This window comes from Cryptotermes secundus, unplaced genomic scaffold, assembly GCF_002891405.2.
Source record: "Cryptotermes secundus unplaced genomic scaffold, Csec_1.0 scaffold369, whole genome shotgun sequence".
NCBI lineage: Eukaryota > Metazoa > Arthropoda > Insecta > Blattodea > Kalotermitidae > Cryptotermes > Cryptotermes secundus.
This window is the reverse complement of record NW_019725844.1, coordinates 44,667-68,090: the sequence shown is the minus strand read 5'-3', so window position 1 is coordinate 68,090 and position 23,424 is coordinate 44,667. Positions and strand designations below refer to the sequence as shown.

The 23,424-nt window shown below is 39.4% G+C and overlaps 1 protein-coding gene and 1 non-coding gene across 2 annotated transcripts in view; both read left to right on the top strand.

The window, feature by feature from the left end:
• LOC111863678 (protein disulfide-isomerase) overlaps positions 1 to 23,246 on the top strand; it is a 34,526-nt gene extending 11,280 nt beyond the window's left edge. Inside the window, exons 3-10 of the mRNA XM_023850201.1 lie at positions 1,908 to 2,041; positions 6,928 to 7,065; positions 8,784 to 9,014; positions 13,260 to 13,460; positions 14,771 to 14,941; positions 16,398 to 16,526; positions 19,923 to 20,012; positions 21,388 to 23,246. Coding sequence (XP_023705969.1) covers positions 1,908 to 2,041; positions 6,928 to 7,065; positions 8,784 to 9,014; positions 13,260 to 13,460; positions 14,771 to 14,941; positions 16,398 to 16,526; positions 19,923 to 20,012; positions 21,388 to 21,438 — 1,145 coding nt within the window. The 3' untranslated portion in view covers positions 21,439 to 23,246. The remainder of the gene's footprint in view (positions 1 to 1,907; positions 2,042 to 6,927; positions 7,066 to 8,783; positions 9,015 to 13,259; positions 13,461 to 14,770; positions 14,942 to 16,397; positions 16,527 to 19,922; positions 20,013 to 21,387) is intronic.
• LOC111863699 lies at positions 4,651 to 4,725 on the top strand. Its single transcript, XR_002842650.1, has one exon. It is a non-coding gene; the product is annotated as a small nucleolar RNA SNORD61 (small nucleolar RNA).
• Positions 23,247 to 23,424: the final 178 nt, after the last annotated feature.

The following is a 23,424-nucleotide window of genomic DNA, read 5'->3' as shown; positions in this document are numbered from 1 at the left end:
CCTAGCATCCTGGTCGCTAGGCAACGCAAGTCAACAGCGGTGACGTCACCAAGTAGTAACAGCGGTTACCTCCGCTAGCGTTACATAGCAACACGGCGCCATGCAAAGGGTGCCTATTACGTGGCCGTTTTCCCGTATTGTCCGATCGAGGCTACATACGGAGCAGCGAAGGCTATTCACAGTCAGTTGTACTGAGTTGTACTGTAACAGTCGCCGAGTCGAGACGTAGAGTCAGCCAGTCAGTTGTATTCTGGCATTGGGAGTGGACTAATTGTGATACTGCAGATAGCAGTAATCGTAAAACTGTAATTTGGGTGATTGTATGAGCGAATGTGAAATAAAATTCGCTACACCGAATACATCGTGAGCTTATTTGTCGCGATATACCCCGCGATACGCGACAATATATATATACGCACACACACACACAAGGTGGTTCAAATATGACTGGGACTGATTTTTTTTTTTTAACCGTTATTTGCCAAACACTTACTTGCACATGTCAGTCTTCAAAGTACTCCCCTCCGGAGTCAACACATTTTTTCCAACGTTCTGGAAGCATCCTGATGCCCTTTTCAAAAAAGACTTGTGGTTGGTGGTGTATCCACTCCTGAACAGTCTGGTTGATGATGTCATCCACAAACCGCATGCCTTGCAAGTCTGATTTGAGCCTTCCGAACAGGTAGAAATCACTTGGGGCCAAATCGGGAATGTATGGCGGATGTGTCAGAAGGTTCCTTTTCAATTTCCATAGTGTTTCCATTGTTGTTTTGGCTGTATGGGGGCGTGCATTGTCTTGAAGGAAGCCTGCCTGCTTTCCACCTGTCTTCCGCTTGGATTGGATCTTTTCCTTCACGTCTGTTGCCAGGAGGTCTGAGTAATAAGCTGCATTGACTGTTCGGGCATCTGTCAAAGTCTACATGGATAACCCTTTGCCAGTCCCAGAAGAACATTGCCATCACTTTTCCTGCCGAACAGCTTCTCCGTGCTCGCTTGGGTTTGGGAGAACTGGTATGCCGCCAATCGCATGATGACTGCTGGGACTTGGGAATGAAGTAGTGCACCCACGTTTCATCAGTGGTCACTAGAGACTTCAAAAACGCATCACCTTCATCTTCAAACTGCTGTAGGAGATGACTGGCAGCTTGCATGCGCACCATTTTGTTCATGTCCAGCAAAGTGCGTGGTATCCACCATGCATTCACCTTGCGATAGTGCAGGTGGTATTTCACGATGTCCTCTACACTACCAACACTGATGGGCAGCATTGCTCCAAGTTCCTTGATAGTGATGCGCCTATTCTCACGAATAAGCTCATCTGCATTATCAGTGTTTGGCTCAGTGACGGATGTTCGCGGCCGACAATCACGCGGTTCATTCTCCACATGCTCTGTGCCCTCTCTGAAGCACTTACACCACTCAAACACACCGGTCGTTGAGAAACACTCTTCACCATACTGTTGTTGGAGTCTGTGGTGAATTTCAGCAGACGGGACGTTTTCTCCGAGGAATTTGATCACAGTGCGTTGTTGCACGCTCCGTGGTACCTTCTGTTCGCTCATCACTCTAGCAACTCCCAGGCAGGACTGAACAGGTTCTAACCCGAACAGGAGGGAGGGTGGAGGTTGTGGCTTCACTCTCTCAAGGTTCCACAGCTGTGCAGTGTGGCTTGTTTACACACAAATCAGTCCTGGTCATATTTGAACCACCTTGTATATAATAAATTTGGCCAACATGGGGTGCTGCTTGCTGCATATATATATATATATATATATAAAACATTCAGCCATGGAAGGTTAATAAGTTTTTGTTCTGTGTTGTCCCTTTCATAAATCATTCAATTTTGCCGTATATATACATGTTGATAATGGTACTGTAGTTGAAAGTTTGGAATAATATGATTGCAGGTGGTCGAACAGCTGATGAGATTGTGAGTTGGCTGTTGAAAAAAACTGGTCCTGTTGCAGCAGTCCTTGCTTCTGTTGATGATGCTAAAGGGTTTATTGATGCAAGCACTGTTGCAGTCGTCGGTTTCTTTAAGGTAATTTTGTCAGTGTAAACCATTTCTACACAAGGTAATACACTTGGACTTCCTGTAACACATGCTGTAAGGTCAGAATATTCATGAGCTTATTAAGTAATTGTGACCTGTGTTCAGGAGGATCGTCCAAGAGGACTGAATGAATGATGATGCTACAGTTGCCACAGGTATGTGGCACATGTTATGCCATGATGACCCAGACATGCATAGTTATATGAGTAGGTTACCTTGTTCCACAAAATCTTGAATATCGAAGAATGATACTGCATACATGGAGACATGTTTGACACAGTCAGTGGAAGCATTCTGAGTTCGATATCGTGCTACTACCTTCTCGATGCACAATCTGAACTGCAGACTTGAAAGTCGTCATCTTCACTCAGGAAGCGAATGTTTCATGTGAACCACTCGGAAGGAGATATTTGTTTATGGTCAGGATGTTCACCATGAGTTCATTCTGGAGAAGCATAATGTTGCAAGATCATGTACAGAGACAATTTTGCCACCTGCAGAAATATTCATCTTCAGGAATTTTGAAGTTGAGTGCTCTGCCATGACAGTTCAGCAGCTTATCAGTCACTTTTGGTACAGGAGTATGTGATCCAGAATGATGTTGCACATCAGCACTGTGGCATTTACATGTTTTCAACGGTCTGTGGATGAGATGAAAGAGATTGTTGTGGTAGAAGTGAAAGGACCTCACAGAGAAAGCCCTCAGAAATGTTTCCGGTAGTCATAACTTTGACTACTGGCAGAAACATGTTATAGCAGAAGGGAAGTTGGCAAGCACTGAACCCTCCATGATGACAGGTAAGAACACATGGGCCCTACCACGTAGGTTCCATAATATGCAGTTATATTTTATTAACAAATGATCTGGACACTTCAAGAAATGAAACACGTCTGATTGGGTTGAGTGAACTGGAGGAAATCAGATACTTTTACTGTATTAAATTTCATTCATGTAGTATATCCTTCCCACAGGCCACACCATAGCTCAAGCAGTTAGTTGCTGGCTTCCCACTGCGGTGGCCCGGATTCAGTCTCGGGTCTGGTGAAGTGGGATTTGTAGTGGACAGAGTGGCACTGGGGCGGGTTTTCTCCGAGTACTTCGGTTTCCCCTGCCAATCTTCATTCCACCAAATTCTCCAACATCATAATCATCCGTGGCAGGCTACAATAGGCTAATCAGTGCCGCCGTGCCAAGTGGACCCAATTGGACTCCACCGCCCACTAAGAGAATTAAAAAAAATTGCTTGGAAACTGTTACTAAGAGAAGACTAGCGAATGAATGGGGAAGTTGCCACAGCATTGCTAGTTTGTTGTTCCATGCTTGTGTCTGTAGCAGCAACATTATGAAACTGATACCTGGCGGGACTACATAGGAATAGAACTGAACCATTTTATGAGAATAAATGATTAAAATAGTTCTGTGTAATACATCTTTTTGGAGGTCATATACATTCGTTCCTTTTTTTTTTTTATGTTTATGCATTTTCTGGGTGACAGAGTATGGTGTATCTTATTGATTTGTTTAATTCTAACTTATTAACTTTAAATTTTAACAAAACTAAACATGTTCAATTTATGACAAAGCCAAGTTCTAATAGCATAACTTATGTTAATTATAATAATGTGAATTTAAGTAGTACAAATGTGAAATTCTTGGGATTAGCTATTGGAAGCTCATGTACTTGGAAAGCTCATGTATCCCAACTCATGCCTAAATTATCCAAGGCTTGTTATTCAATGAGGGTGATCAAGCCCATTATGCCCACTGAGACATTAAAAATGGTATATTACTCTTATTTCCATTCACTTTTGTCCTATGGAATTATTTTTTGGGGCAATTCTTATAGTATACCCATTTTAATACTAGGCGTAATTTTGATCTTTATCGTCGTAAGACAAATTTGACAACTTACCAGAGAGGACCTTATTATTTTGGTATTAAACTTTTTGATCATCTTCCTTCAAATATAAAAGAGTTAATCCATAATATTAAGCAATTTAGAGCAGCTTTAAGTGCCTTTTTACATACTAAATCCTGTTGCACTTTAGATGAATATTTTAATTAGGGATAGTTTCTTGTTTAGCTATGACCCATTATTTGATCTATTGTCATGTATATGTTCCAATTTTGTATTATATCTTATATACATGTGGTAGGTTATGTAGTTGCAGTGATGTGTAGGGGTTTCATTTGCTCGATTTATTGTTGTGGATTTATATGCATTGTTCTGTAGACTACTTGCTGATTTAGCAAGCTTGTGGTGTGACAGGTTCTGTATCCAGTGGCTTCGGCCTTGTAGGGATGTGCTGGAAAGTGTAATAAATACAGTACAATACCTCAGTTCCCCCTTATTATATCTTCATGGTATGATGCTTAAATAAGCACAGGGACAACATATCTCGCTTTGTATGTTTCATAAAATTTATTGAGTGTTTACTGTAGTGAGTAAATTTATTAGTGCAATTTTTATGGTTTTAAAATATTTTAATGGGATGTGCATTTTGGAAATGATTGCTACTTTTCATCTAGCATATATTTTGTGACTAGTCGTTTTATCTTGTGTTTTTCGTCATCTTGTCTATGATTTTGAAACACTGCAATGATGATCTTCAAAGTGGTTTTTGAAATGAATAATGAAAATTATTCGTATCCTCTAAGAAGAACTGAGCATGTGTTAACAAGAGATCTAGGTGATCTTTGATTGGTTAAAGAGCACTGCAATATGTGTTTCTGAGAGGTAGATTTCAAACTCGGTAAATTTGTGCTGGGAGGACCAATCTGATATGCAGTGTAACTGGTGTTTGATTTCTGACTAATAATACTGTCATCCAACATAAATTCTTACATCTGTCAGTGGTATGTGACATTTGGCATGGACTGCAGAGAAAATTTGAATTGGACTGTTGACTTGCCTGGCTAGATGGCCATTCTTCCCCCTCCCCCATCTCAAAAGAAGTCATGCAGCAATGTGACAACAGTATGGCAAGCATATCTTTTTTTAACATTACAGTTATGACATATCTCTAGGTCCATAAACCAAACAATTGATCAAATCGTGAAGAAATTACTTCTGTTTGTGGAAGCCGAAGATTCATTACTGTGCTCACAGTAAGAGCCTGCGATTGAATTTTGTCTGAAGAACCTTGAAGAAAATGGACCACTTGCGAGATCTGTGCATAGATGGGAGGATAATTGGTCTTAAATAGAACATGAGACTGTTGACTGGATGCAGCTTGTTTAGGATTAGGTCCATTTGCCACAGTGATGAACCATAAGGTTCTGTCAGGTGTTTCTTGACTCTCTGTGTGTCATTATCAGCTTCATGGACTTTGCCTCCTAGAAGAATATCAAATGCTGAATTTCTTTGTCAGTAGCTCTTAATGATCATAAGTATGTTGTGCATGATCATCATTGGTATCAGACATGCATATGGTGATTGAGAAGTAGCAGTGCTTTTAGTTGAAGCTGCTATTAAAGTCATTATGTAGTAGTGCGTGTATTCTTTGTAACTTGTATGTAACAAGTGCTCTGAAATCTCCAGGGATTAGAAATGTCTGAAAGTAGACCTTCAGTACCTGGAAACTTCTTATTCTCATCCAGCTATATACATATAAAGCTGGCACTCAGTGTACAGTTTTTATGTCTTTTAATAGTTGGAGTTGGTGGTAGTTATGAATAGGAATAGAAATGCTAACGGCTTGAGTTAATGTTTCAGTGTTCATTAGGGACAAAAACAGTTCTGGTATCTCTAGGTAGTGCCATTTCTTGCATCGTGTTATTCTCTCAGTTGTAAATAAAGTTTTCACTTTGCTTAATTAATTAAGCACCATCCCATTAAGACATGGTGGCGTGGAGGTAGGGCTCCGTATATTATTAACCTTTGCATCACATAGATTTGTGTGGTAATCACATCTCTGCTACCCCTCCCCCACATGGAAAGAGTCCCTGGGATCCATTGGAGAGGGGGCACCACATCCAGTCTGGACACTGGAGGAGAGAAAATTCTCTTTCCCCAACTGGGAATTGAAACCCAGTCCCCCAGCTATGCTCTTTATAGTCAGTTTGCTGTACTAACTGACATTACTGTAGTCAGATTTGAGGTTTTTGTGGCGTTGACTATGAAGAGAGCAGTCTTCTGGGATGTGGCGCCGTATAGGTATTGTGTTAACCAACGTTTCAGAGGAATGTATCACCTCCATTTCAAGGTAGAAGAAAAAAGAAGAAAATCTGCAAGCAAAGAACTGATGCGAGCAGGTGCAGATAGACTGATGTTGAGAATAAACCTAGCTACATAGAGCAGGAAGAGAAGGGAGAAGGGGGGGCAACATGGGAAATCAGTAGAGAGGAGAGGGGAAGGGTCTGGGCAGGTTGGGCCAGCAGGTAGTAGGCTAGAGCAAGTATAGAATATTGTGTCTGAAACGTCGGTTATCACAGTACCTACACGGCGCCACATCCCAGAAGACTGCTCCCTTCATAACTAGTCATCCTGTACAGAACTCTTAGGCTTATTTTGGACTCTGCAGCATATACCAGCATCAGAATCCTTTCAAGTCTATTTGTAGTCATCGTCCCACAACTTTTCAGGCTTTGAGTGTGTGTTCAGTGGAATCATGGTTTTGAAAAGGGCTGCAGTGTTTAAAGAATGGATCACTGAAATAAATAGTGTGATGAAGTATGATATTACAGCCACTACAATTTCAGCATTCTTTATTCTCATGTATAGTAATTAATGAACCACAGTGAAAGGCAGAAGCTCCTGTACTAATCTGACTTCTTGAGCTTCTGCAGATAGTCTTAACCTTTTGGGCTTTTAAGAAATGAAACATAATCATTCACTGTGCAGGGAGTTAATGGATTTGTTTTATTATTTCAGGACAATTCATCAACAGCTGCAAAGAACTTCCTAGCAGTAGCTAATGCAGTTGATGACTATCCATTTGGCATAACATCAACAGATGATGTCTTCAGCGAGTACAGTGTTGATGGTGAGACAGTTGTCCTGTTTAAGAAGGTAATTTAAAACTGAAACATATGAAGGAAAGTACAGGCAGTTTATGTTAAGTCATGTTAGCAACAGTGAAATGGGACATATTTAAACAGTAATAACCCACCCTCTGATTTGTAGGTAGTTGTTCATTTTATTTTGAGTAGTGCTAATACCGTGATGTGTTTGATATGTCTGCTTCAGTAACAGGATTCATCAAAGAAGAGCCATCTGTGATCCATTTTTTGTATTCAGAGAGTGAAAGCTAGTGAAATTAGGTGAAGAATGGTAGTTCAGTATAGTGATGACTGTATAAGCCTGAGGATTTTTTATTGCTGGTATCTTCTTGATAATTAGCATTCTAGGCAGCAGTCAGCTTTAACATGTATTGAGGTTAGCATTACTGAAATGGGTGTGACTTCTGGAAAGAAGTGGTGCAATAATAGATCAAGTTCTAACCAAACCTTTCTGTTCTGGTATAATCAAGGAATTTGTGGACTGTTGGACAGAATGTATCGAAAGGCAGGGTGATTACACCTTTTTGTTGTGTGGAGTCCAGCATTTTGCAGCTGCTTTCACTGTTACTACTCGAAGTACTGGACACTAACACTGTTGTGATAAAGTGTTCCTAATGTGTGGACACCAACATGTAAACTGGGCTGTTTTCTCCTGTACCAGACAAGTATAAGTACTTGCTTTTATTATCATACCACAATATAGTATAGTAGCTAAAACTGTTACCTTTAAAGTACGGAATTTTAAATTGTTGAGAGCCTGCTGCGCCCAGAATTTAAATAGCCCTAAGTCTTTAAAGTTGCAGACTTTCAGAAAAAACTACATATTTTCCATTCTGTGCAATAAAGAAATAAGAACTAAAAACGGCCTGATAAACAATAAAATTTTCTACATATACACAAAAGAGCAATTTTTACAAATGAAAATATATTGTGATTATTTTGTGGTGAAATGCAAAATGTCGTCTTTATTATATATATTATGAAATTCCAAAGGAATTCCGTGTTGTTTTTTCTCGAAACTTCAGACATGTTGATTTTGTAAAAAATAATCACACGGCACTGCTTTAAACAATGGAAAATACGTATTCAGCAGTGTATAGATGGGGGGGGGGATGTTGAAGGGGATACAAATCAGAAGAAAGCAGTCTTCTGGGGTGTGGCGTCGTGTAGATGTTGTGTTAACCCGACGTTTCGGAGGAACGTATCTCCTCCATCTTCAGGGTAGAAGAAAGAAGAAGAAAATCCACGAGCAGGGAACCAGCGTGATCAAGTTCTAACAGACTAATGTGGAGTCAAACCTAGCTGTATAAGAGCAGGAAGAAAAGGGAGAAGGGCTACATGGGAAATTAGTAGAGAGGAGAGAAGGGTCTGGGGAGGTGGGCCAGCAGGGGGGGGGGAAAGGCAAGGTTAATTGGAGGGCATTAACCCTGAGGCGTGGCCTTGTGGATCTGGCATAATGTTCCAGAGGTTTCTTGAAGGATACAAATTAATTTGTAAGATTTTGAATAACCCTGAACTTTTCACACCAGTTCCATTATTTTTTATTTGAACCTCATGTTCAAAACTGTACTTTGGAAAGGAATGATTCAGTTTGTCGTACTGTTTTTTTTAAATAAGAGTAAATATGCATTTTGAGAGTTTGTGGATATACTTCTGCGTGTATAAATTATGAACATATTTCATGAGTTGCAGTTAGTAGTGAGAAGTATCTGTACTCCTCCGTTTCAGTTTGATGAGGGCCGTGCTGACTTAGAAGGTGAAATTACTGAGAAGAATATTAAGAAGTTTGTGACATCACAATCCCTGCCTCTGGTTGTTGACTTCAATCATGAAACAGCACAGAAAATCTTTGGTGGTGAGATAAAGAGTCACCTCCTCATGTTCCTGTCACAACAAGATGGTCATATAGATAAATACTTAGAAGGTGCTCGTGAAATTGCCAAGGAATTCAGAGAACAGGTATGTAGTTATTTAATTATTTATTAATATACTTTCATAATTATTCATATAGTGGCTGAAAGCCCGAATAGTGGAACAAATGGGTGCGGTCATTGCTAGGCAACGGCATGGTAAACACGTTTCCACAGCAACACAGGCTGACACAACATTAGAGGGATTGTTAGAGAAGAAACACAATAAAAGAGCTGTTTGAAGTGGTGTTATCTGCCTGGTGCATGCAGGAGCTATATCAAGAGAGTCTGTAGACAGACAGACAGACAGACAGACAGACTAGTACAAGTCTGAGATTGTTGTGAGACAGTTGCCCCCTGGCAGAAGTGTGGGCGTGGAGGTGAAGTCCCTGTTGTTGGCAGCTGTTACCTGGCATACTTACATACCGTGAAGTGTGTGAATTAGTGAAACATTTATTATTACTTGTAATATTGTATTTCAGCTTCCTGTTGCATTAATTTTCACTTATACACATGTATACTTTTGTCTCAATTGCAACTTTATTATTTCATTTTCTCCACTTGTTTCTGCTTACCTGACCGTGTTAAAATTGTTCCACTCTATTTTCACTTTATTTAAAAGAATTAGTTTTGGTAAAATATTTCGGGGTCATTCCATTATCATCCATTTATAAAAGTATTTTGTTTGAGCACATTACTGGTCATATTTTCTCCAGTTCCGTACCAGGGTTCACTTCAGATATAAAACTTACATCAAAATTTACAAAAAAAGTATTTTCTTTCTTACAGGCTTGGTGACAAGAAAACCAAAAAGACAATTTTATTTTCTGCCTAAATTCTGTAAATATTAAATTTCTATATTTCTTTTTATTTTTTCCAAATTATTTATGGTGCTAGCACTTTTGTGCTATTTAGCTTAACTGTGCTGTTTTTAGTGAATAATGTAATTTTTTCTCATATGTCTTTGACCAAAGTTGTATTTTTGGAGAATTTTTAAAGTGAATCTTGTAAATTGAGCCAAAGACACCCTGAGTGTTTTAGTGTTTTGTTGGAAAATGGGCTGAGTGTGTAAGCGTCAAACTGCTTCATGTGTTGTGTATGTTGGCCAAGTTTGATACAAACCAGTTACTTTATTCTCACTTATAAGAATGCTGCAAGAGTCAGCGAATACTGGGCGGAACTTTCGCTTATAAATAAAGGCACCTGATAAGTTGGTTGTGAATAGAAGAGGTTAGATATTTTTAAGAAAAGTCCAGATAATGTTACCAATGATCAAAATACTTAATTAATCTTTGATACTGCCAAATCTCCAGGAAAACGACTCCAAAGAAGGAAATGAAGAAATGCTGCTGTACCTGCGTTTTTTTGAAACCATAGGGTCATATTGTGTTATACATAATTGGAAGTTAGGGGATGGACTTCTACTTTCAACCCTTTTCGGATATTACGTGTATTTGTTAGGATCAACATTTTTACAAGTTTTGTAAATTCTTGTGATAGCAAGATAGCATTGTACATTTAATAATTCATACAAGATGATGAACGGTTTTATGATGTAATTTTGCATAATCCCTGTTTAGTTATATCCTTGATTTAGTGTAAGAGAAACCATTCCCCTATAAACCCAGTAAATCTGCTGTGTTAATCATCACATCATCCCCTGTTGGCAGGGGTAGAGTGATGGCTCCTGAAATGTTGGATATCAAATCCATTTTTGAATGGCTGATTGTTCAAGAAGACAGCTCCTGTGAAAGTCTCAAATCTTTCTACCCCTCTTGTTCCTCCTTACGCTGCTGTCACAGCTTCTCCTCCTCTGCCTGTGCCGTCACCTATTCGTTTGTTTCATATGAATTGATTGAAGAAAAGTCTCCACTCTCTAGCTTTCTTCCCACAGTCCTTGAATGAGTGAATGAATGTATGTATAAGGGGTGGGCCTTCTCGGCCCTTGCACTGCGACCTGCAGTGATCTATTATGCTTCCCCTTTTGATTACCCCCTCAGCAATCCTGCTCTTCAAATGAAGCATAGCATTTTGTATGTGGGGGCGTCAAAATGTGAAACATGGAATAGCATACAAAACAGCTCTGCTGTAATGTGATGTGATCATACTACATTATCACAGACCTTCACCCGATCTCTTAAAGAAAAGTGAAATCATTAGTATAAATGTAGTTAAGAGACAGTGTTTCACAGCACTTTACACATCAACAGGTGGGAATCTTTTTTTTCTCTCTTGGCCAGCACTGTGGCTTGTAAGCATACATTAGTCCAGGAACAAACAGAAAGGCTTAACAGTCTAATCAACAGTTTAATTTTTACATGCAAAATTGACTTTCATCAGACTTCTTTCCAAATTATATGAAATTTAAAATGTGATTTAGAGTCCCCTGATATGAGAGGCCTTGGAACTTGGAACTTAATAAAATATAACTACATATGCCCAGTTTCAGTTTAACAAACATTTCGACAAATACACCTACAGTAAAAGGTATCAAATTTAAAGAAATTCTTCTGAGAACAGATTGTGGATTAGTGACTTACCCCACAGTCCTTCCTTTCAAATTGCTACCATCTTGTCTTGGTGCTCTGTAGTACCACGTTGCACCATCTTGTTCTAGGCTGTCCATGAATCTATTTTATATGAAAATCAGTTCTGATTAATGTCTCAGTTTGATGTTCTGTCCATTCATTTTACATGCTAAAACAATTTCATATATTTCTGCTCTAAATTGTTTAAATAATTTTTAATTATTCCTTAATGCGTGGGTTGGTTGGAGTGCAAGGTTCGTTGGAATGCTACTCACTGAGTCTTGACTTAAACAATATGAAAATCATGAGGATGTAATGTATGGGACAGAATATTGTTTAGATAGTTTGGATTGGGAGAGCAATGGCCAGATTGTAGAGATGTAGTGACATCACATTAATTTATCTTTGGTTTCTAATTCACTGCAGGTATAATTGAGAAATGATTACTTATACATATCCCCAAGACTGAAACAATATCAGCCTTTAATTTTGGGCAGGTATTCAAATGGTCATTGGGAAAGTAAAATCGTACTCATCCTCCTGGCTTGTGTGTTACATAACCTGTCAGGGTGGAATAGTACTGAAACAGTGTACAGGAAGTCTTGGATATGAGTATGTGACTTACTAACATCTGTATTGTGTACAAAATATAGGTTTGAGTAAATGAGAGTAGGACTATTCATAGTTCATGTTCCTCCTTGCCATTTTATTAGTAGCATTATGCTAGTATTGCTTTCTGCTATTAATCCTACTTTAGGCTGACTAGAACTTCACTGTTTATAACATTTTGTTCATGGGAAATTAAGTTGAATGAACCACTTGAAAGACTGCCTCTGTGGTCTAGTGGTCAGCATTCCTGGCTACAGATCCAGAGCTCCAGGTTCGATTCCCGGAGCTACCAGATTTTTTTTGGAGAAGTAGTGGGTCTGGAACATGGTCCACTCAGCCTCGTGATGTTAACTGAGAAGTTATTTCAAGGAAATAGCGGCTCTGGTCTAGAAAACCGAAATTAATGGCCATGGGGATTTGTTGCACTGACCACACGACACCCTCTATCCGCAAAAGTTGGCAATAAACTTTGCTGGGAAGTGGCAGTCGCTTGGTCGGTATAGTTCGCTTGCGGACTGAAATCACGGATTTTTTTTTTAACCACTTGAAATGCAACCTGTTTGTAGTTGGGAGACCTCCTGTATGGAAAGCGATATTTCCACCAATTACGGTGGTACGCCTCATTTGAGAATCATTTTGGGGGCAGTGTATGTGAACCAGACTGGAGAAAATCTTAAAAGGAGGAATTCTTAACACCATGAAATCAGTGAAATTAAATGTTAACCCTTTGAAGACAGAATTTCTTCAGATTAATAACAGGAAACACATCTCCAAAACAGAGATCAGCCAGTTAATGCTGTTTAGGGAAACAATTGCTGTTTGTGATGGGTCTCATATGAAATGCACAAATATTCTCTGTGGGCACAATGTAGAATTTTAGTATGTTGAAGCATGTGGTACGTATAGAAACATTAGGCACTAAAGGGTTAAATTAGGAACATTAAGTGAGGGTTTTGCTGTATTCTGAACTGCACTCACATGTGCAGAAAGATAGGTCATAGCCTGTTATACCCTTCCCCTGCACTGGGGTCATGTGAAAATAAGGTAGGAGACTCAGCTGATGTTCATAAAAGCCTTCAATTTCACCACTGTGTGCCCCAGTCGTTATGTAAATTAATAGTATGGTTCTCATTCTAACACTGATGCATATTTTTCAGGTTTTGTTCGTATCCATCAATTCCGATGAAGAGGATCATCAACGAATCATTGAATTCTTTGGAATGAAGAAGGATGAGATTCCAGCAATGAGACTGATTCGTCTAGAAGAGGACATGGCTAAATATAAGCCCCAGAAACCTGAACTGACGAAAGATAACATCAAGTCATTTGTACAAGACTTCATTGATGGGAAACTTAAAGTGAGTAATGACTGAGATTTTAAGATTACTGTCTTCTGGAATGTGGTGCCTCCCTCAGCAAAGTACCCTTTTGCCTTGGAAATGGGGGCAGCACATTCCTCCAAAACATTGGTAACAGTCTACCAGAAGACAAGCATAACTCGCAGTCACTTGTGTGAGAATCTCACAGAGATTTTACCATATGTCAATACTCAGAGTATTCTTCTCTTGCTCTAGTACTTTTTATGTGCTTTCATAGGTGGCCCCTTTGTATTTGAAACTCTGCCATCTGAAGGGTAAACATGTAACTTCATTGTTTTAACTAGAAAGGAGGGAACCTTGATATACATGCATCTGCTTTAGAAAACTTCTCCATGTCCATAGGGTACATATTCAGTGACATGACTTCACTGTGTCTCAAGGGGTAGGTCACAGTGAACATAGTAGTATGTCTAGGTATGATGATGTTAACTGCAACAGTTTCTCGCTGAAGTTTAAATAGCAACAATGACATCATCAGCAGCAGCAGTCTGGTGTGTAGTGATGTTCATCCAACCATCACTTTTGGAAAAGCAGTGATTGTGGGGATTTGGGGGGGGGGGTTAAAATTCAGCAGAGAAAGAGATTGTTGTCATTACTGCTATTAAAACCTGAACTTCCATCAGGATGAGATGTTGCTCTTATTCTATGGTACAAACATACCTACATCACAATCCAGTGTGAGGTAACCGGAATGGCAAATTTTATTTTGTGTGACACCAGTTGCAGTGTTACAAAGGACATTTTACAGTGCATTGGGCAAGAGGACTACAGCTGGGATGTATGCACAGCTACAGATGGCACTCATTGTGAAGTGTGGTGCCCCCTCCCCCCTTCCCAACAAATTTTCCACATTAAAGAAACTTGTCTGTTGAATAAAATGCTGCAAGCAAAACACTCATCTATTTTCATTCATAAGCTGCAGGTGCGTGAAATCCTGGAATATTTTTGTGGAACGTATGTATGTCAGATGTAATATAAAGTCTGCTACTGAGAGGTTCTTGTTCAAAAGAAAATGTGCAACAGTTGCTGGTATGAAATGTGTTTATGTGTAACCTGTTATGATGAATTTTCAGACTGATAACAATGAAGAGGTACAGTTTCATCCTCTGAGAAGAGCTGAACAGGTTTTGTTGGTGTACTTCACTAAGATAGAATGGAAGGAGAATAAATAAAGCTGTTCCATCTATACTAGGAGAGAAACAACTAGTTATGTTTATAGTTTTTTCAGTAAACAATTTTGGTGGCACTAGACACATTGTTTGATGGTGATGCATTATTTCTCCTTGCAGCAACACTTGTTATCACAAGATCTTCCGCAGGATTGGGATAGCTCACCAGTGAAAGTTCTGGTCTCCAGCAACTTTGATGAAATCGCATTCAACAAGGATAAGGATGTGTTGGTGGAATTCTATGCACCTTGGTGTGGACACTGCAAACAGTTAGCTCCCATATATGATCAGGTGAGAGGAATTATTTTCAGTAGACTTACATATTCTCATTGTCATTGATGAAACAGTGTTTAAACACAGTTCAGCAAAGGATGGAAAAAGTAATTTTGATTCAGTTCAGAAGTTATATGCTGAAGTCCCCCCCTCCAAGTGACTGGAATGATAAATCTTATTTTAGTGTGATACAAAGTGTTTTGTGTAGTCTTTGCAGATATTGGCCCTGTTGAGATGGTATATATGGAAAGCAAGATACTCTACACATGGAGGGATATTGCACAGCTGTTTACATAGCCGTTGTAACAAAAATCTTCTGTATTCATTGCGTAGGAATCAATGTCTTCGGTAGTTCCTGTGCCGTCATGATTATTGAGACCTTCACTGCTAAGTAACTGAAGTTCTGTTGTTGACCGCGTTACACGGATTTTTCTGGTTCCATATCTTAATGCTTTGAGCAACCCGTCACAATATTAAAGTTGATCTCATAGGAATAGGATGGTGGATAGGGACTAATAGGAAGCTTTTGTATATGTAGTGATGATCATTTAAGTTCAGTAAAATACTTGTAATTTTTTGAGTGGCTCAGCAGCTGTTTACATCTCAAAAAGATTCAGGTCCATGGAGTTAGTTTCATGTAGGAGACATAAAACGCGGTGGTGTGGGTAGCGCTCATGCTTCATATGAGAGGTCCTGTATTCAAGTCTTAGCTCAGAGATTACTCTTGAGTGTTGTTTTTTATGGTTTTCTTCAGTCCCTCAAGGCAAATGGCCAGAATAGTACCTGCTTCCTTTGAAATCCTTCTCAGTTTATTATTCAGTCATCTTGCAGTTCAGTGCCTTGTAGTTCAAGCTGAAGCTTTCATTCATTCATTCATCAGTAATCTGTCAGACGACAGGTCAACAGTCTCTTCCAAAACAGTTCCTCCGCTTAATGCGATCTTGAGCTTTCTCCTTCAAATAAAAATATCCTCTTCTGTCCCCAAAGTCATCCATCTTCTTCTTACGTCTTCGTCCTCGTCTTCTGGTCAGTTCTATCCGCCCTTCCGGTTTGTTTTGTCTCCAGAGAAAACATCTCGCATACATGGTATCTCTGTTTTTGGAAAGAGACTATCCAGGAAAAGTGATAATATGGTAGTTTTTCCATTTGCTTTCCACATCGCAATACAACAGCCATTCAAACCACTCTGGTCACGCCTGTTGCTATACGAACTTGAACCATCTCAAGCATCATTTGCTCTGTGCTTCAAATCGCTGCTGATGACGCTGCTTCCGGCATCAGTTTTTGGTGTTTGGTGTCTCTCTTTGTCTGATGCCTACCCGTTAACCTGTCCAGCAAGGGAGGCCCTGCCAGTAGCTACGCTACCGCTGGTATAGCTCTCAGGGTCCTTAGCATACTCAAACCCCCTCACCACGATAAGGTGGAGACACCGGGGGGTGAAGCTTTATGCTAATGGAATTAATTTTTGTTACAGCTGGGGGAGAAGTTCAGAGACAGTGACACTGTTGTGATAGCAAAGATGGATGCCACAGCAAATGAATTGGAGCACACTAAGATTACCAGCTTCCCCACACTAACACTCTATACAAAGGGCGAAAATAAGGTGGGTACATTGTTCTCCCATTCCTCTTAGCCCTTGATAAATGTCTTCTTTAAAATATTAAACCATAATACAGAATTTGGGGGGAGGGGGTAGAGTAGTTTTTAAAATTGGACTTCCCTTGTGATAGGTGCACATCTCTGTCACTTCGCTTTATTTTAAATTCCATAGATCCTTTTCATGTCACGCATGCAATAGGATATACAACATGTCAAAATACATAAACACATACATAAAAACAATGAACCCATCAACATGCAATACAGTCACAATACAAAATTTGTACATAAAATATTCAAATATGATCAAATTTATGCAGAGATATGATTATCGTTGTCACCATATAAATGAATACAAAATACCTGTTCATAATATAGAAGTTTGATGCAATTATTTTGATCACATAACTACAAATACTTAATTTAACAGTCCAAATATAGTACATTTCATCAGGATTTAAAAATTAGAATATACAATAAAAATTCAGTATATACAATCAGTCATTTCATAGCAAGAACCTTAAAATTTGAAAACTATTTATTAACATACTCCTCTACAGCAGCCCTGTCCAACGTGGCACCCATGGTATATTTTTCTGGCGCCCTCCATAACCACATATAATTGAGCCGATTTTTAATATTAATTCAAATTGTAAGATGAGACATTTTTGAACGTCTGAGTACTGTTAAATATTTTCGAAAAATTTTATTATTGTTGTTGTTATTATTATTATTATTATTAGTAGTAGTAGTAGTAGTGGTGTGTGGTGGCGTCTGAATTGTGCCCGAGTACATAAGAACGTTGGACAGCACTGCTCTACAGGATAAAAGGAAATGAGCTGTGAGTAAATCATTCATGACCATCTTAGTTGTATATAGTCATATGTTATTTAAAACAGATGGTCTATTACAATACCATACTACCATAGAATTTATACCCCTAAATGGCCAGCGATTAGTCAGTGGATAATACATCATGTGTAAAATCAACCTAACAAACAATTCAAGAGAATATCTGGATTACAAACCTTTGTCTTCTTTATATTAAAAGTATTCATTTATAGAGTAAAAAGAATGATGACATAAAAACCTCTTTAATGTAAATTTAAAGCTCTTCCCATCATTAACCAAAATCTTTATTGATCATGGAAGATGATTGAACACTTTAATACCTGTTATGTAGGTTCCTTTATTAAATTTTGAAGTATTCACACTAGGTACATGTAAATTACCTTGGGATCTAGTTGTATATTCATGAATCACGTTCTTAAGTTAAATAAATGTTTATTATTAATCTATATAAATAAAAATGTAAGTGTTGGTTTGTTAGCCCTCGAAGATCTCCGAAAGTTCTTCACGGATTGCTTCGAAATTTTGACACAACGTTGCATTCGAACACGCGCGTTTTTATATACCTATTATATATATGGCACACCTGTGACAGGTAAAAACATGTCACATGTTCCGAATCCAGCAGTCGTTTCCATAGTAACGCTAGAACAGTTAGCGTATACTTCCGTGGAAACACAATAACAGTGGGCCGTTGCATAGGAATTGCCGAAACAACAAACGCGTTTCCCCGGAGATGAGACGATAAGTGGTTCGTTGCGTAACAACGGATGAAGCCAGAGACTTCTACAAGGTGTTCTGTCATCCATCGAATACCAACAGATCGTTGCCGTTGCATAGGAATTGCCGAAACAACAAACGCGTTTCCCTGGAGAAGAGAGGATAATTGGTTCCGTTGCGTGACAACGGAAGAAACCAAACACTTCTACAAGTTGTTCTGTCGTCCATCAAATACCAACAGATCGTTGCCTAGGAATAACCGCGGCAACGAGCACAGAACACGTAGGATAAGTGGTTCCGTTGCGTAACAACGGATGAAACCAAACACTTCTACAAGGTGTTCTGTCATCCATCGAATACCAACAGATCATTGCCTAGGAATAACCGCGGCAACGAGCCCAGAGCACATGAAATCGAACCCTGGGCGAAAGTGCCCTCTATTGCGTCCGAAACCAGGTTATAACAGTCCAGCTCCGAAGAGTTTTTTGGTGATACTGGACGTGATAATAATTGTACTCGCTGGTGTAAAAGTGAGCGTTCAATGACTTATTCGCTGAATCCGAGACGTACATGGAAGTTATTTGTCGCACTAAATAGGAGACACGTGACCACAACAATGTTACATACGTAACACGCGACATATTCTTATTATCAAAGTACATGTAAATAATGCAACAATTTAAAAGACATCAAGAATATGTTACTCACTAAAAATGTATTTTAAGACTTTAGGATGTTAAAATCATGTGTGACATATGTCACACCTGTGACAGGTTGGTTGGTTGTTAAAATATTAATTGTACTCAATATTAATATGCTGTAACATGTTATACGTCGTTCATTTCGTGAGTATAGTATAAAAATGTAAATGTTCGTTTGTTAGTCTTAAATCTCCGAAAGTTCTTCACCGATTGCTTTGAAATTTTGACACAACGTTGCATTCGAATGCGCGTGTGTTTTTATATACCTACTAGCTGTACCCGGCCACGCGTGAATCCGGAAAGTATACTTGCATGGAAACGCAATAACAGTTGCATAGGAATTGCTGAAACAACAAACGCGTTTCCCCGGAGATTAAAGGATAAGAGGTTCCGTTGCGTAACAACGGATGAAACAGGAAAGTATACTTCCATGGAAGTTCATTTCATGAGTATAGTTTATTTTTTATTGTGTTTCGTTTCGTTTTCTTAACTGTTTTCCTTATTTTTCAGTGCAATTGGTGGTGGGATTGAGCTGTGTTGATTGATCTGCGTTTGAATTGAAATATTTCGTTAGACTGAGCCACAGCAACGCGTGGCTGGGTACAGCTAGTTATATATAAAAGTAGTGCATATATATACTGAGAATATAACGTCATAATTTCTAATTTCTTGAAAATATCCCTGCAAGAATCTCTAGGTTTAGTGTTTACTCAGAGATAGTTATACAGTCTTGGACCTGCAGCATAAGTTCGCGGTGGTGGAACATTTGTACTTAGTAGGCATGCAGCAATATAAAGAAAATTATTTGCATAGTTTCCTATGTGGTCTGTGTTTCATCAAAGGAAACAGGCGATGAGTTCTTCCTAGAACTTCTGTTATGTTAACATACACACTGCCTTATCAAAAGCTGGTCATTCACTGGTGCTTTGTCATGCCATGAGAAGACAAAATGTTATCCTTCAGAACCCACTTTGAGCATATAGTTTTATCCTGTTGCAAGATGGTGCATTATCCTTCTTGTTATTCTTTTGGCAAGTGTAAACATTATAGTTAGTAAGAATAAACATAATTGTGAAGTCTGAAAGTAAGTGGTTTGTAATATGTACTCCCAATGTCTTGTTCCCCTCCAGGTTATTCAGTATAATGGAGAACGAACATTAGAAGGATTGTCAAAGTTCCTGGAATCCGGTGGAGAGGATGGACAGGCAGCTCCAGATGAGGTATGATACTTAGCCAAATTGCATTTCCCCAACTTCTCGTTGAAAGTCAGTCAGAATGTGGCTGGTTTTTTCCTAACAAAGTTGGGATACAAATATCCACGCTTCTATCCTTCTGTCTGGTGTACAAGGTAGCTTGACAGACTGGAATAAGTATGGGACAAGATCTATTTGATGTGCGAGTTTTTTATTTTATATTTGTCCATCTGGACAGTATTGCTGTCTAGTGTAACTAACTGCAGAACTTCCTGCTTTCAAGAAACCGAAGAGCCTGCCACTGGTTCCTGTCCAGAGGCAAATGAATTCAGTGTGTACCTTCATATGCCATTTTCCTAAGATCCATTTCAGTAATAACCTCCACTTTGTGCCTAGGTGTTCAAAGGGGTATCTTTCTTTCAAGTTTTCGGGCCACAATTTTTGTGACTCCCTTTGCTCATATGCATGATAATGTCAGCCTTATCCCCGATATTTGGTGAAGAGTGCTGATTGAAGTTATATATGCTGCATCTAACTTGAGAGTCAAGGTCTCCATTATTTCTGTTAGTGCATAAAAACTTTGGAACAGGAGGTGCAAAAACATTCCTCTCATTAAATTCCAGGTTATGTACACAGAGTTTTGGTTTTGATATTCCATAATTTTATGTTTTGTATATGTGTTGTTTGATGTGGAGTTCTGTCAGTATTGAATCCCGGAAAGTTTTTGGGAAATATTAATTTAAAGGAGTGAAAAATTGTCTGTAAAAAGTGCATTGATATGTGCCCACGGTAAAGGTACAAACAGATATAGTTTGTCCCTGTGCTTAACTGATTAAGCACCATGCTATGAAGATGCATAGAGGAGCAATGTACAGAGTCACATATTTTTGACCATGGCACTAGTTTGAGGTGAGTGGTCAACCTCACACCCCAGCCACTTCACCCCCAGGGAAAGAGCCTCTGGTACCCATTGGATAGGAGGCTGGGTGGGCCCCAGAACCAGTCTGAAAAACATGGAGACAAGAAAAGTCTTGCTCATACTGGGACTTCAACTCAGACCCATTGGCTGCCCATCCTGTAGCCAGTTGCCATACTGACTGCACTATCCCAGTGTCCATGACAGAATAAATGGAAATATTTTGCATTGTCTGTATGGAATATTGATTGGGCTTTTTTTTTATGTCAGTACTCAAGTGAGATTTTTCCCTGTGTATCTCATAGTATATGTAGTGAATTCATTGGGAGTCTGATTTATGAAAAGGAGAACATTTTCTTTTGTTTGGATGCATAGTGATATGTAGATTGGGATTAGTTTGAGAGGGCTGAAAATGAGCTAGAAACCTTTGATTTGGAAATATTCTTATCATGCAGAAATTTCACTTGGAGCATCGTTCATTTTCAGGCTGAAGAGGAGGATGAAGATGACGACCTTCCTCGAAAGGATGAGTTGTAGATACTGTTTGGAGTGATACGAGCAGACTGTTTGCATATTATTCAGAAGTTTGTACAAGTGGTGTACAGTGGTAAAATCCTTCAAAACCAAATATTCCAAAGCATCAGGACCAGACAACAGAACAGCACACTTGAGTGTTTGCTGTATTTGTACCATGATATTTGTGGCTTTTGGGACAGGATATTTCTTTTTGTTATACTCCATTGTACTGCAGTTGCGATTGTTTCTTCCAACCTTTATAAAATATAAGATCTATTCTTCCTTTACATCGCAGTCAGTGTTGGAAATGTACTGTTGATTTACAAGGGGAAGTCGGTAATTATCCTCCAATGCAGTTGTATTTGTGTTTCTATTGGCAGCACTGTCATTTTGCGCAGCATCGCTATGCGTGGCTTCCATCTTATTATTTCTGAGCAGGCTTGATGTTGGTAGGTCAGTTCCATAATGACTGCCTTGCCATTAATCATGGCTGCTCCGCATTCTGTTTGCACCAAAGAAGAGTGAAGTTCAGTGATTGGAAGGTTCATCGGGGTCCACAGCCCATCAGAGACTTTTGGTACAATATGGGAATTGTGTTTTGCTCCAACAGAGTGTCTATGAATGGACTGAACAATTAAAAAATGGTCGCATGAGGAAGGAGCCAGACGCCCATCCATGGCCACAAATGAGGACAACATTGAGCATGCATGTGACCGGCAAGTGACTGTTGATGAAGGGGCAAATCGTATGCAAATTAATGATGGTTCTGCCTTCAAAATCATCCACAACAGACTTGGGTTTCATAAAGTCTGTTCAAGATAGATACCAAAACAGTTCACAGTGTTGCATAAACAAACACGCTTGGACATCTGGCAACAACATATGGATCACTATGGTAATGAACGTGACGCCTTCTTAGACAGAATCATCACTGGTGACAAAATATGGATCCATCATTATGAGCTGGAGAGTAAATAGCAGAGTATGGAATGGAAAGATTCACATTTGCCTAGCAAGAAAGAGTTCAGAAGCCAACCATACGCAGGAAAACTAATGCTTACAGTTTTTTTGGGACTCTCAGAAGGCCCAGTGCTGGAACATTATCAGGAAAGGGTCACAATAAACAGTGCTTATGAGATGCTTACTGACTGGCTAAAGCTGCAATTCAAAGCAAATGCCAAGGACTACGGTCAAAAGGTGTTGTGTTGTTGCATGACAGTGCCTGCCCACACTACTGAAACCCTCGGGAAACTGAAGTTTGATGTTATGGCTCATCCTCCATATAGTCTCTATCTTGCCCCCTCTGACTGTCACTTGTTTGGTCCACTCAGAGAGGCATTAACCATTTCCAGTCGTCACTTTTGGAAAACTTTCTGCAGCCATGTCATCAAGGGATTTTAAATTCCTGCAGAGTCACTATTAGGCTATTAGGGACGAACAGCCTTAACACATTAAAGACCGGTTGCATGATATCATGCTTTTTGCTTTTAAACGTGGCGGACCGGTCGCATGATATCATGATTTTAGGACACGTTAGCTTGCAACACACTATACCTTGCTCTTTTGCTGCGCACCTGCGTGGCTATTGAGCAACAGACCTCTGGAATGTTTGCTTAATATTCAGGAACGTGACCTTACTGGTTTTTTTAACCCACTCTAAATAAAAATGCTTTGCCTGTCTTCAAGTTGTATGTATGAGCCAGTAGTTAGTGGTGGAGTATGGATCAAGGGCAAATTCCTCTCCAATGAGCTAGCTTACATGGCTTGTGAGACGCGTAGTGATGGTGACTCAGACAGTGGCAGTGACAGGGGACAACAAAGATTTGTGGCCACAGACAGTAAAAGTGACAGTAGCTCCAACGAAAATGCGGATAGGACCATTGCGGGGACAGCAGAAAATCACAAAAATCTAAACCCTGATTCGAAATTGAAATACAAAGCATTTCTGATGAATGTGGCAAAGGTCTGGGCTACAGACCAGATGGTGGTGGCAGAACCAGAGTCAGA